The sequence below is a fragment of the Zymoseptoria tritici genome, chromosome 11 (assembly GCF_000219625.1).
Source record: "Zymoseptoria tritici IPO323 chromosome 11, whole genome shotgun sequence".
NCBI classification, from domain to species: domain Eukaryota; kingdom Fungi; phylum Ascomycota; class Dothideomycetes; order Mycosphaerellales; family Mycosphaerellaceae; genus Zymoseptoria; species Zymoseptoria tritici.
Genome location: NC_018208.1, coordinates 756,450 through 770,844, shown reverse-complemented (window position 1 = coordinate 770,844; position 14,395 = coordinate 756,450). Strand labels below are relative to the sequence as shown.

Below are 14,395 nucleotides of genomic sequence, written 5' to 3'. Positions count from 1 at the left end.
GCCGCGAGCTTCTCCTCGTACGTTATATATCCGAGTCCGGACACCTTCTGTCCGAGCAAGGTAGCTGTCGGGTACCCGATAAACGTCTTATGCGGGCTAAGCGTTATATTATACTCGATAAATCGCTAGCATAGTTTCTTAAGGTGCTCGAGGTGCTCGTCTACGGTCTTTAAGAAGATAACAATATCGTCGATGTACGCCCGACAGAAATAACGGAAGTCCCTTAATATCCGATTAAGCTAACGCTAAACATATTAAACCGAACCGGCGTAGCCTATTATAGCTACGTTCAAGGTCTCTTAGCCGCGGTGCGTGTTAATAGCAAACTTCTCGCGATCGGACTCTTTAACCAACTATTAGTAAAAGAAAGCGACAGCGTCTACAACTGTAATATGCGTAGCGCCCTTTAGTTCGGCTAAGATGTCCTGCTGCAATAGGAGTAGGTAGCTGTCTTTAAGAGGCGGCACAAGTTGCAACAGCTCAAACACTTACTTGTAACCCTTCTCATTCCGGATGATGACAATTGCACAGAGATCAGCGAGGGTTTTGCCACCCTTCTTTAAGGTGATCGTGATGTCTATGTATGCGAGGTAGTTGAGATCATAGTCTTGAAGCTAGGCAGTGGTAATGTTACCGGGGCGGCAGCTAAGCGCCGAGGAGAGAACGATCGAGAGGCAACGGTAAATGACAACGGTCTAGTCGGGCGCTCCGAAGTTGCAAGCGTTTTTGAAAGTGGCCGTGACCAGCTGGCGGAGGACGAAGACGCCAGCCTATCGACGGATGCGAGATTTGTCTTTAGTAAGAAGCCCCTGCTTGAGGAAGGTCTCTACTATAGCCTTGATCCGCAGGCGTGAGCGGCGTGAAAGAACAAAGTCCTCGTACTGGAAGACGCAGTGTAAGACGGTCCGGGTGATAGCATCCAGCAGCCATCTATGTGAGAGGGCGTTATCACTCCGCGGCTTGGTGCGTGTCAGGACATTCTCCCAAAAGCGTATCAACTCTTCACAGTCCGGGATCTTGGACGAGTGGGTGCCGAGCTTCTCTCTCCAGGTGTTGAAAAGGTTGCGCCATCGCCGGTGACGGTATTCGGTTTGGGGGTTTTGGAAGGCGTAAGTGAGGTTCTTAACGAACGACTTTGACCGGCGTCTGTCCGCGGCGGTGGCAATGCCTGCGTAGGGGAAAGAGTCAGGGATGGTGGCTTGGAAGAATAGAAGATGCTACTGACCTTCGAGCAAATCATCAATGCCCTTCTGACCCGCGTGCTCGAATCTGTCAAGAGGCGCCTCGTCCAAGTCCGGCAAGGATGATAAGTTGGGTTCCAGATTAGGAGGAGGCATGCTGCCGGCGGCTAGCACGAGAGGGCGTCTGGTAATAGAGTGGAACTGCTGCCGGCGGCTGGCACGAGAGGGTGTCTGGTAATAGAGTGGAAGTGATGCCGGCGGCTGGCACGAGAAGGCGTCTGGTGATGGAGTGGAAGTGCTGCCGGCGGCTGGCACGAGAGGGCGTCTGGTGATGGAGTGGAAGTGCTGCCGGCGGCTGGCACGAGAGGGCGTCTGGTGATGGAGTGGAAGTGATGCCGGCGGCTGGCACGAGAGGTGAGCAGAACTGTACAGCGAACGTGCAGTGTCGAGTAGCGGGTGTAAGAGGGTAACGTGACGGGTGATAGTGAGGATCGTGATATGGTACGGACGAAAGAGTAATGGTGAGATAGTGGTGGGATGATAGTGAGATGGTGGTGGGATAAAAGGAGGAGTGATAAGATGGGAAAGATGTGAAGTGGGAAAAGCAGGAAAGATGTCGACGAGGAAGGTGCCATAATGGAAGGGACGCGCCGCAAGTCCAGACGCTCTCGCCCGAGTATCTACTGCTCCATGTTGAGATGTGGGCATTAGCCAACCACCGACAATGGCAAGGGCGGTACTGCTCTAAAAGGACAGTTAATACTTGGATGCAATGATGCCGTTCTTGTTCTCACCACTGCAGGGTGGTTGGAAGGAGAGAGTAATAGCAGCAGCGTTCCGTCGAACTCGACGAAGCGGCGGCGCGCACAGTCGACAGTGCGTTGAAGCGGATGTGGATGCGATTACCCCGAGGGTGCAAAGACCACAATGGGACATGGCTGTATGTGGGATGCCATGTATGGGAATTGGGCCAAAACGCTCGTCTGCGATCCCAAGCGGCGGCGGGAATTCGATACTGTGCTCGAGGGTGGGTAAGGCGGCTTGTCGTAGGTCTACGGATATTTCTGTAGACGTGTAGGCTGGGACGTGATGTCTGAGACGAATGTTGCGATTCTGCCGTGGAATGCGCGTGGGGAGTCCGAGGACGATGTTTAGGCGGTCGAGTTGGGGCAACGGGGCGAATGCGCCACGCGGCTGCGAGACGGCAGAATGGTTTTTCTGATCCGAATTTGTCCTTGGGTTACGATCGCTATGCATCTCGTGAGTTCCCACTAGGGGCTATGTAGGCCAAAAGCCACGGAATGTTATCGAGCTGCATGGCGCAGTGGTAAAACCCTATTTGTGGTTCGATTCCCTTGCTCGTTATTCCACCTCTTCATCATTCCGTCGTACGGGTTGCTATACTTGTTACGAGTGTGTGAAGAAGATTGGAACTTCTTTTTGCATAGACATCTTTGCCGTCAAGAGACGGATGAGATGTAAAATAAATTTTTGGCTCTCGGGAATGCTTGTCGTTAGTGTCCGCGACGACTTACAAGAGAAATGCTAATTGAGCAGGCGTGGACGGTAAGAAGGGTATGGAATGTTGTTTCTTCGTATGGTGATGCTCTCCAAATTATTCGTACAGCGTAAGATTGTATTGATATCGGATTCCAATTGTTGCCCCTCCACATTTCACAGCAAAGCCGGTTGGTCTAGTGGTTATGACACGGATCGTTGAGCAGATACCTACCCGATGTGCCCTTGATTTATCAAGGGCGCAAACATGTGGCAGGTAGCGACCGGAAGGTTAGCTACCATTACCGCAGCCTCTTCCAGCTCCACCTTGTGGAAGTCATCGATCTGAAGCGTAAGTTCAACTCTTACATCGGCTAACTCTTTTTGCTTATGGAAGTCATCGATCTGAAGCGTGGGTTCAACTCCTACATCGGCTAACTCTTTTTGTTTGTTCCTCTCTGTGCACGCCAAGTTTCGGAGCGGGAGTGAGTCCGTCTCTATATACAACAAAGATTGTATTAATGACATTGGGTTATATGGTATAGTAGTTACGATTCAGTAACTGTCTGCGGTTCAATTCCCAGATCCAATATCGGGTAGGTGTCTGCTCAACGAGTAGATACCTACCCACATTTTTCTTTTGGTAACGGGATCTTAGGGCGAGGCTTTAAAATGTTATATGAACGAAAGCTTAGGGAGGACATTCTCGATCTTTTTGTCGTTCTGCTTGACGAATAGGCCTAAGCGGCATAGACTGCTTAGGTGCAAGACTAATTATAAATGCGCTCCATTTCCGAATCTAGCTACGTTATGTTATTTGAAATTACCGGATGCGTATACTACCTTCCTTCTACCACCTCCCTTTATTCTATATATATAGGCTGCTAGGACTCTACAACGGGGTGGAGCTTAAGGTTAAGGCGAAAATAAGGCGTTAATATACGTAACGATAGCGATAGGTACCGGTCTATAAAAGGAGACATATAGGGTAGAGCAATGTCGGGACGCCGTGCACTTAACGTCTAGCAGTCTGTATATGTAACGCTTTCGCGGAAGCGGGAGCTTGTTCGCCTGCGGCGGGCAGAGGTGCAGAAGCGGGAGCTTGTTCGCCTACGGCGGGTAGAGGTGCAGAAGCGGGAGCTTGTTCGCCTACGGCGGGCAGAGGTGTAGAAGCGGGAGCTTGTTCGCCTACGGCGGGCAGAGGTGCAGAAGCGGGAGCTTGTTCGCCTGCGGCGGGCAGAGGTGCAGAAGCGGGAGCTTGTTCGCCTACGGCGGGCAAAGATCGTAGGAGGGGGAGCTTGTTCGCCTACGGCGGGCAAAGATCGCAAATAGGGATAGGAATTTACGGAAATATAGCGTTAAGAAGAAGCTAAACCGAACCGGCGTAGCCTATTATAGCTACGTTTAAGGTCTCTTAGCCGCGGTGCGTATTAATAGTAAACTTCTCGCGATCGGACTCTTTAACTAACTATTAGTAAAAGAAAGCGACAGCGTCTACAACTGTAATATGCGTAGCGCCCTTTAGTTCGGCTAAGATGTCCTACTACAATAGGAGTAGGTAGCTGTCTTTAAGGACTATGCGATTTAAGCTACGGATGTCTATAACCGATCTGCCCTTAGTCGTAGGTTTGTTGTCGACGATAGCGTCCTGCTACACTACGAAGCTTAGGAACCCTTATATAGTAGGCTTTGTGCGCTAGAACATCTTGTTCTGCCTATGTAGTTTGTTATGTATTCGATCGATAATTTATCTATCTAGTCCGCTCGCCGGGTACGGCTTGTTTAACAGGCGTAACATATCTGCGTCTAGCTTAAGTCTAATCTCTATGTGCTAATCTTCGGGCACATTTACTATACTACCGTTGTCGATCTACACTTCCTAGTACTTATGTACTAGTTTAGACACTCGGTCCTAGAATTCTAGGTCGCTATAGACTAAGACACTATTTAGTAGGGCGGTTACCTTTAGGGGGTCTACCTTGCTAGGGATCTAAGGCAGCGCCGATAGGCTATAGTCGTCTAGGTTAAGACTATAACATCCCTTAATATCGCATTCGTAGACGTTGCCGAGTCTAGTGTCCTTTAGCATTAGCTAATCTACGTCCGTGTCGTTTCGTACGAGTACGAAGTCTATGTCCGTGTCGACGATGTATACGTACACCGACAGATAGGATTTAATATTTACGTATAGGATAAACTCGAAATCGCGGCCTATAGGTCTAGCCTCTACTATATTAATCGGGAGATATGCTACCGTATGTACGGGTACGGTTAGATCGTCCGCGGCGGTTACGCCTAACCGGAAGCGGACGTCGTCGCGTCTCTTAACTATAAGCGGCGCTCGAGCTAACTCGTAGGCTCCGATCGTAAGGAGTTTACGCGGTATATCGGCCCTTATTTGCTATAGTACGATAATATCTATAGCGATAAGCATTTTCGCTCTAAGATTAGGGATTAGGTGCACTTCGTATGTTATGCGAGCGAGCACACGTTCGTCCTTTACGGCCGACGGAATCTAAAAGGTAAGGTTAACGTATCGTGTACATTAGGTTTCTCCGATGCCCTTAACTTAGAACAGTGTTACTAACGTATAGATCGGTATGTCTAGTAGCTGTTCGAGCAGCTAGCCTTAGTCTACTAGCGAAACCGTCGCCCCCGTGTCTAGGCATACGGCCTAATCCTAGCTATTCTTGCTTAAGCGGACCGGCATACGTAGGTAGTAGAATCCTCGGAAGTAGAAGCCGGCCTTGCCCGCGGCGTCTGTAGCCGTAGATGCGATCTCGCGCTGTCGCTTAGGCGGTAGAGTCGGCTTTGCGTTCGCCTTAGCTAGATGCGTCTTACGCCGGTGTCTATGTAGCTCGTTCTTAGATAGGAACGTGTCCGTACAGTTAAAACAGCGAACGACCGTACTACCGCCTATGTACGTAATAGGAGATATTAATAAAGATAGCACTAGTCTGTAGGATAGCTCTACCTAATTAACGAATGCGAACGGGGTCGGTAGAGACACCTCCGTAAAATAGTTTGCTACCTCTTAATAGTAGTTCTACGGTAATCCCTTGCTGTCCGATCCGTAGCATATAATGTTGTTAAACATAGCTTCCACGTCCCCGTCCGGGTCCGAGTACGAGTGTCCGTTCTTCGCGTCCGACTTATTATCCGATGCTTTACCGTAGTAGTTTCGTAGTCTACGGTTGTCGCGATTGTTACGGCGATCGCGGTTATCCCTATTCTCGCGGTTATTACGGCGGTTACGGTTATTACGATTGTGGCGGTTATCTAAAGTAGACTCTCTTAGCTAACGGTCGCCTTTGCCCTAGTTCGTCGGCTTCTAGCTGTCGTTTCGGTCCTCGCGCTACTAGTTGTTGTTAGTATTGTTATAGTCGGTTCGGTCTCTACGTCCGTCGTTGTCCGCTCGATCCCCGAAACCTAACCGGCGATAGCTGTTACTGTTAAAGCTGTTGCCGTAGCCGTTCCGATTACGGTCGTCTCGCATTCTCCGAGGTTCGTAGTCGTTCTTAGTATACTTACCCTTGTCCTCTCGGTTAGCGTCCCTCGCCGGGGGGAACATCTTACGCTATATATCGTACTTGTCTTAAAGTTCGCGGATAAACTCGTTTAGTCCGGTATACTCGTCTAGCTTAGTTATAACTTCTTAGAAGCGAGCTTCTAGGTGCAGCTATACCTAGGTTAGCTATGCCTATAGGTCCGACACTTCTACTTCGCGACACTAGCGGACGATGTTTATAACGAACGACTCGACTAATCGTCCGGCGCGTACGTCGTCCTATATATAGTACTCGGCATTAAGTTTGGTCTATACTTCGCCGACGCTTATCTTATATTTCCGTGTTAAGAGTTTAGTCTAGCGCTTAATGCCCTTACCGCGGTGGAGCTAACGGCGGGTCTTCTTATCTAATTAGTGCATATACTATACGCTTACCTCGCCGCGAAGGCATTTGCTTAGGTTGCGTCTAGCGAGCGTTGCTAAACTAAGTTTAGCGTACTCGGTTGCTACGTCTAAGAACAGATAGATAGAGCGGAAGAAGCATTTACCCCTATACTCGACTATGTCGTCTATATAGGTGTACGTCTAACTATCGCTGTCCGGGAACTTAATATAGGGGTCGAAGAATCCTACTTCCTTTAGATCGAAGTACTTAACTTTATAGTGCCTGTCGTACGAGACTAAGCGGGATCTAGATCGCGACCGGCGATCGTAATAGCTATCTCGGCGTCGTAAGCGGCTACCGTATTCGTTGCGGCGAGAGCGGCGTAAGCGTATAGATCGGAGGTTAATGTCCCTCTCTAATAATTCGGAAGAGTCGTCTAACGAGTCTAAGTCGGAGCTAGACGAGCTCGGTAAACGTCTCTTCTTCTTCTTACCGCGTCTATCCTTCTTATACTTACGTCCGCGACGCGTCGACGGCTCGCTGCTCGAGTTACGGTGCGAGGGATAGTAGCTATTAACTACTCTGTTGCGTCGCGGATAACGTAGGTCGTCCGGAATAGCACTAGACATACGAGGTCCGAGACCGGCTGTTACGAGTCTCTCGTGTCTACCGCGCTCGAGGCGTTCGGCTATAATACGTCTCCGCTCTTCGCGCTCGATGTAGTCTCCCTTATCTTGCTGTTACTATGCTCGCGGCTAGTCTGCTGCCTTAGGTTCGCGTACCTAGTCGTTGTATATACGGCGTACGAGTCGTCGAAGTTCCTCCGGTATAAGTTCCTCTAGGACGTCTAAGTCCGGTACCTCTAGAGTCTGTTCGCGTTAAGGAGCCGCCGGGCTTGCCTAACGCTGCTAGTAGGCTCTACGAGGTTGTAGGGCCTCTAGCTAGACTTATTAGTACCGCGGAGGGACATTACGCTAAATAGGTATGTACGGACGGGGGATTTCCTCTACGTTAGCGTCCCGATCGTTGGCTATAATCGGCATTAATAGTTCGGGAGTAGGTCTACGTAGGGTAATCGGCACGTTAGGTACGTCTAGTACAATCGGCATAGGTTCGTCTAGTACGTTCGGCACGAGTTCCTTAGGTTCCCTGTCTACTAGGAGCTCGGGAGAGTTTAGTAGTAAGGGAGTCGGTGTAGATGTCTCTAATAAGCGGTTCTGTTGCTGTAAGGAAGTTAGCTAACGAAAGAGTTGTCTTCGCTACGGTAGCGGACTCGCTAATCGCTGTCGAACTTAACGGGTAGGCGTATTCGGTCTACGTAGCGGTCTGCGATTAGCTAGAGCCTACGTTCGGACTAGCGGGCGTTCTCTAAGTTCGCGTAAGGCTCTCTATGCTCGGCGTTCTACTACTATAATCGGTCTAGCTCTCGGGACTACTTAGTTTACCGGTAGAGCTAGTTCGGGAACGACTAGATTCTATACTAGCGCTAGTTCGCGAGCGACTAGACTCTATAGTAGAGCGGGTCCGGCTATGCCGTCCGGTTCGCGGTAAAGGACTATAGCGGCCGTAGTATTACTTAAAAGGTCCGCGTCTGCGTCTGTCTATAGCGTAATGCCCGCTCTAGTCGTACTAGCGACGAATGTCTTTGCTACGCGTATTACGTCCGACTTGTCGACTACCTAGTTATTCGGGAAGCTAAGGCTAGGTATGTTGTCTAGTGCTATTGCTCCGGTAGGTATATATAAGCTTAGTATAGGATGTAACCGAGTAACTTCTCTTATAAGTGCGGCTAACTACGGGAACTTCTTAGTAACGAGGCGAGAACGGTTCTCTTCTCTAACGAAGTAACGGAAGTAGTATGCGAGTTCGATGTCCTCGTCCGATAGCTACGAGTGCTAGGTAGCTACGCTAGGTAGGCTTAGTGCAGCGTTCCTATAGGAGGTTCGTATATAGTGTTAACAGTCGTTTTCTGGAAGGGACGTATAAGTCCGCTCTCCTCGTCCGAGGGGGTTAGCTAAGTGCGGAAGTGCTCGTGTAGCTAGTTTGTACAGAATATTAAGGGCAATAGTGTTCGTTCGTATGCCTCTCGTAAGGTCTTTAGATTTGTATAAGCGTAAGAGCTGTCTTGCGGGGATGCGACTAGGGATCCTAGTCGTACGTCCGGTGTCGTCTCCGTAGAGGGCTAAAACTCGTTCGTCCGAGCGGTATGCGTTCTTTCGAATAAGATTCGAGATCGAAGCGTTCTTAGCTACTAATTGTTAAGTCCGGACGATAAGTACGGAAGATAAGTGTTGGAAAGCTAATTTAGTATGTCTATCTACGTTCTAGAAGGAAGTATGTGTCCGGCCGCTAAGGCTAACCGTTATGTCCGCAACAGATTTCGAGAAGGATTTCGGGCAGATTTCGAGAGGTTTTCGAGGAGGTTTCTTCTAGACTGTCTTAGTTTCCCTTCTGAGGAAGGTACTTACGACGGCCACCGCGTAAAGGTGCAGTCTATTCGGCCGTTATTTAGCGTTAGTCGTAGAATGTTTAATCCCTTCTTTAGTACTAATACTATATCTACGTTCTAGCATAATAGTTTACTATTCGCTATAGTCGTTCGTTCGAATTAGCTACTCTATAAGCCTACGAGATTATATTTGTTTGTTTGTTTGTTTGTTTGTTTGTTTGTTTGTTTGTTCCATTTACGTCCTTTCGGAGTCCAAGACTATGTAGGACGGCCTTGCCCTAAGGGCAAGGCAGTAGATCTATTTACAATCAAATTCTTTAGTATTCTTTAACCTTAGGGGAAACCCCGTGCCTAAGGCAATGCCAAAGGACTTTAAACAAATGCGAGATAAAGGAAATCAAACGAGTGTTGCTACGGCCTAAGGCTGCAGAATTTTCGCGCCAAGCTTTTGCAGAATTTTCAGCGGATCCTTCCGCTTCGCACACACGCTGCGAATTCGAAAGAGATGCAAGCAGCTGTCCAACTCGCTGCCTTCTCTTGTCCTTAATATGCCTTTGTGGAACTGTATGCCGCTTCCAAACGTATACAGCTACGCAGGTTGATCGTAGAGTTGTAGATTCTACCGTTGTTCTAGCTCTTTGAAGTGCACTTTTCCGTAGAGGACCCGAATCTCTAGAAGGAAAGAGGTGCGATTTCGGTTCGGATTTCGAGGAGGTGCGCGTATAGGGCAGAGTGGACTGCTTCTTTCTTCTTCTTGTTCGTAGCGTAGAGAGCTATTCGTTCGAATCGTGCTGTTGTTGTTGTTCTGTTGTAGCTTGTGTTTCGAGGGGAGGTGTACCTCCAGGTCGTGTTGTTTTTGTAAGGGAAGAGGGATCGACGGCCTCTCCAATCCTCCGGAGGAAACTTGGCTCTACGACGACGATGTCGTCGTAGGTTCGTAGCCGGCACCACGTACAGGTGTTCCTCGTCGCCGGCCCCTACGAGATTATAGTTCCTTAAGTACTTCTCTCTATAAGTCGCTATTCTCTTAGGCTTAGCTTATAAGATCGGTATTCCTTCCTTTAGCTATATATAGTATTATAAGAGGTTAGTTAGTAGACCTATCTTTTTTATATTAGATAGTCCGAGATTCCTATATATATATATAGACTATAGTATTAAGAGTATATTATATATACCCTCCTTAGGAATAACTAGACTAAGCGTTATCTTCTTCTCTTTTGCCTAAGCCTTTAGATCCTTAACAGACTAACTTATATTAATTATATGCCTTACTACTCGTCGCTCGGTAGGGAAGTTCTTCCCTTTAGTATAATCTAATATCTCTACTATATCTAAGTTACCCTTTACCTTAATAGTAAGGATCTTAGATAGTTAGTATTATAAGTAGCGATACTTAGTATTATAGTAGTAGGTCGCTAAGTTAATGCTACTCTCGGTAGAGTTATTATTCTAGTATAAATTCTATTATAAAGTCGCCTCCTTATTCTATTATAATATAGCTAGATTATCGTTTTTGTTCTAGCGCATTACGATATTCTCGCTCTAGCGTATTATAGTATTATTAACTACTATCTATAGTTTCGTATTATACTAAGGACTTAGTATAAATCCTACTCGCTCTTATTACTACTATCGTTATTAGACTCCTCGTCCTTATTATTCTTATTAGCTTCCTCTAAGCCTTCGCTCTTACTCTCGGATTCGCTATCGTTCTCTATCTACTTATTTACTCGATTAATAATTATCTATTAAAGCTACTAGAGCTCTTAAGGGGCGACGGTAACCGAGAGAGTATCTAATTCTCTTAATAGCTACTAAAGGTAGATAACCGGCTCGTTACGCGATTTATTACCGATCTAAATAGTATTCGCCTAACCGTAATAATAGCGTTAATATTATAAAGGAAGGGAACTCTAAGGAGTAATAAAAGGTTACTACGCTCCGTAGGGTACGTAAAGGCCTATACTTCTTATAAAATACCCTTAATATTTAGGTTAAAGATTATAAAGTGCTTAAGGGGTATAAGTCTACTATTTACTATTAATATATCTATAGGGGGTAGATCGATCTTATTAATATCGCGGAGTTTAAGGCTAAGGGCCTTATAGAGGTAAGGGTAGATTAGATTAATCTTAGAGCCTTAATTAGCTATAACTTAGTTACGTAGTACTACTACTTATCGTCTATATATACTAGTAATAGTAGTAGGGACTCCGAATGCGTAGTTTACTAAATCTTAGTATTTCTAAAGGTTAATACTTTTACGGATTACTATACTAATATAGTTAACTACTATACGCTAAGGGATTATCTTAGTTATAAGGACTTTATTATTATCTATACCCTCTATCTATACTACGACGTTCTATAATCCAGTATTAAAGATACCTCCGGTTACGTTTATAGTTTATATTGTAGTAGTTAGTATACTTACTAGTACTAGTACTAGTAGCTATATATTTATATTAGATTAAAAACTCTTTACCGCGTCTTATACTATAGCTTAGAGTACCGTTTAACTAAAGAGCATTTCTAGTATACTGTTCTTATCCTTTATCTTAGTCTTACTTATACGAGGCTAACTAACTAAGCGTCTCGTCTTATTATAGAAGAATAGTAATAATTATATAAGCTAGGTAATAGGGATGATTACTATAATTATAGCTAGGATAGTAAGGATATTAATAGCCGGTTATCTAATTATAGTATTAATAGGCTTTATTAGCTTACGCGGTTTACTACTAGAGTTCTTCTTCTTCGTTTCCTTAATAGGGCGCTATTATTAGCGCTCTTATTTATACTATAAAGGGCGTCTAGATAATAGCGAAACAACTTTCCTTAGCTAATTAGCTATATAAGTATCTTACTTACTATTGTCTTTATCTACTCTTGCTCTCTTAAAGCCGGCTACGAGTACTTTAGCTTAATTAACCTCCTTATTATTGCTATTAACTCCTATAAAGCGGATATAATTTAAGAGCTCTTATAGGCTCTTATCTCCGTTTATAGACTCTATAGGGTAAGGGTTAGTTAACGGACGCGGAGTAGCTAGCGTATTTAGTACGCCTAGAGAGTTATTCCTTAATAGTATCTCCTAATACTATTAGCTATAGCCTATATAAATGCTATAAGCCTTACGTTATTAGCTAACTATATTCTATAGGAAGGATTACTCCTATAATTATAGAGGCTAAGCTATATACTAGTTTAGATTATACCTACGCTTATTATACTTTAAGTAGAGCATTTAATTATAATCGAACTTATATAGCACCTATCTATTAATAAAGGGGTTAATTAACTATAAGGGGTTAATATTCTCTACTAGATACTAACGCTAGGTCTCGCGGTAAGCCTCATAGTCCTATAGTAGTAGGTCTTAGCTTCTCTAATCTAGATTACGAGTAGGATTATTACGCTAAAAGGAGCGCTATCTATTTATAGGCTAATGCTAGTTCGAATAAGATAGATAGTATAGCGTTAGCTAGCGTAGTAGAGCTACTAGAGTCTCCTATTAAGATAACTACTCTAGCGGAGCTAACTATAATTACTACTAATACTAGGGAGCCTAGTATTACGTTTAAGAGGGTTTAGTTATATATATTTCTTTATTTAATAATCGGATATTTAATTACTATAGGTATAGTACGATTAAGAAGTTAAGCGTATCGTCTAGTATTAATATATTAGCTCCTATATATACTTTATAAGGCTTTAGTTTAGTTACTATTCTAGATATGCTCCTTAGTATACGTAAGTTACTATATCCTCTTATTCTTCCTAACTAAGCTTTATATATATATAGAAGTCCTTCTTCTCTATATATATAAATAGGCGCTTATATATTATTATAGTAAGGACCTTCAACTTCGTTATATTAGAGACTATAGTAGATATCGTATTATAAAGGGCTGTTTCTATTTAGCGGCGTTTGTCTATATATACGTTAAGGTATTATTGCCGTAGAAGACGACTTAATTAGATAGGGAGTAGAAAGGGACTAATCCGTAGAGCTAGCCCCGAACCCTTAGTTATCTACTAAGAATACTATCTCGACTTCGAGTCTATTATACCTACCTTAGATAGCTACCTATTATTATACCCCTTTACTTATTTACTTAAGGCCATAGACGAATGCACAAGGCCAAATCTGAATACCCTATGCCAAGTTTCGCATTCCAAGATGTGGTTGATATTGCTTGCCATGCTGATGTTGTCATCCAAACAGAACAAACTCTCAACCAAGAGCCAACACTTTGAGATCCGCCGCACGCCTTTTCTTCGACCATCGATGTTGCGATCAAGAGAGGGCCTGGAAAACGAGTCGCGGATCTCATATCATGCTCAAATCTTCTAACACTTGCCTTGCATAGAAGCCAAACTTTTTCTTCTCCATCCGTGCTGCTGCGGTCAATTAGGCGGGTCCGGTTCCGGCATCGTCCGTCAGGCCTAGATGATATCCCACACATCCTCAGCAGCGTGGCAGAACTTGCTGCAAGCGACACTGGCACTGAGAGAGTAGTTGCTGATACTGATCGCATCGTCCTTGTACTGATCGGCGAACGTATCGTTTCCCTTGGCCATGGCACCGATGAAGATGCAAATGCTCTCCTTCGAGCCCAGGTCCTGGATGTAGTCACGCACACGCACCACCGGAGCGTCGAAAGAGAGAGTAACTTTTCGGCAGTTCGGCGGCAGGTGGTCCGTGATGGGATTCTTAATGACTTTGAGGAGCTTCTCCTGCGACGTGGTAGATCGGATGGAGAGCTTGTGGAGAAGTTGGACCATCAATCCGGCGAAGCGCTTGAAAGTACGCGGAATGCGCACGGTCGGGGAGACTTCGATGAGGACACCCTTGGCGGTGTGGATGTAGATTTGGAGTTTGCCGGCTTTGTTGACTGGTGAGTCGAGCAGGGTGAGGAGGCACTACGCAGAAAGAAGAGCAACGTCAGCATCGCAGCACATGTTGGATGTGGATGCGGTGGCTGATGTGAATTTACCTGGTGGGTGATATCAGGACGAGCGTCGCTGATGTCGCGGTTCATCTTGCGCATTATGCCGATGTGCTCGTCGCTGTTGAGCAAGGAGTACTTGTCGTCTTTCACGCCGCCACGACCGTGCGCTGCCTTGTACGTCTCGAGACTCGCGTTGGACAAGACGACGATGAGACGCTTGGTGTCTTTGTCGGAGGCAGCGATGGGAACATGCTGTTCGGCGACCAGCTGTGGCAAAGCTGGTGGTGGTAGAGATTGTGTTTGAGTTCCTGCAGCGCTCCCGGAGGGCAACTGGTTAGCCATGCTCATTGTAGCACAGTTCCTTGTTGAAAGGCGCGATGCGATGCGATGAGAAGTGATGGATGGATGATATGGGGA

At 45.8% G+C, this 14,395-nt stretch overlaps 1 protein-coding gene across 1 annotated transcript; it reads right to left on the bottom strand.

Annotated features, from left to right (window-relative positions):
* Window positions 1-13,472: 13,472 nt before the first annotated feature.
* MYCGRDRAFT_49453 (uncharacterized protein) lies at window positions 13,473-14,320 on the bottom strand (the record flags this gene model as incomplete). The annotated part of the gene is made up of 2 exons (XM_003848310.1): window positions 13,473-13,949; window positions 14,024-14,320. The coding sequence occupies 2 exons, from the start codon at window positions 14,318-14,320 to the stop codon at window positions 13,473-13,475; spliced, it is 774 nt and encodes a 257-aa protein (XP_003848358.1).
* Window positions 14,321-14,395: the final 75 nt, after the last annotated feature.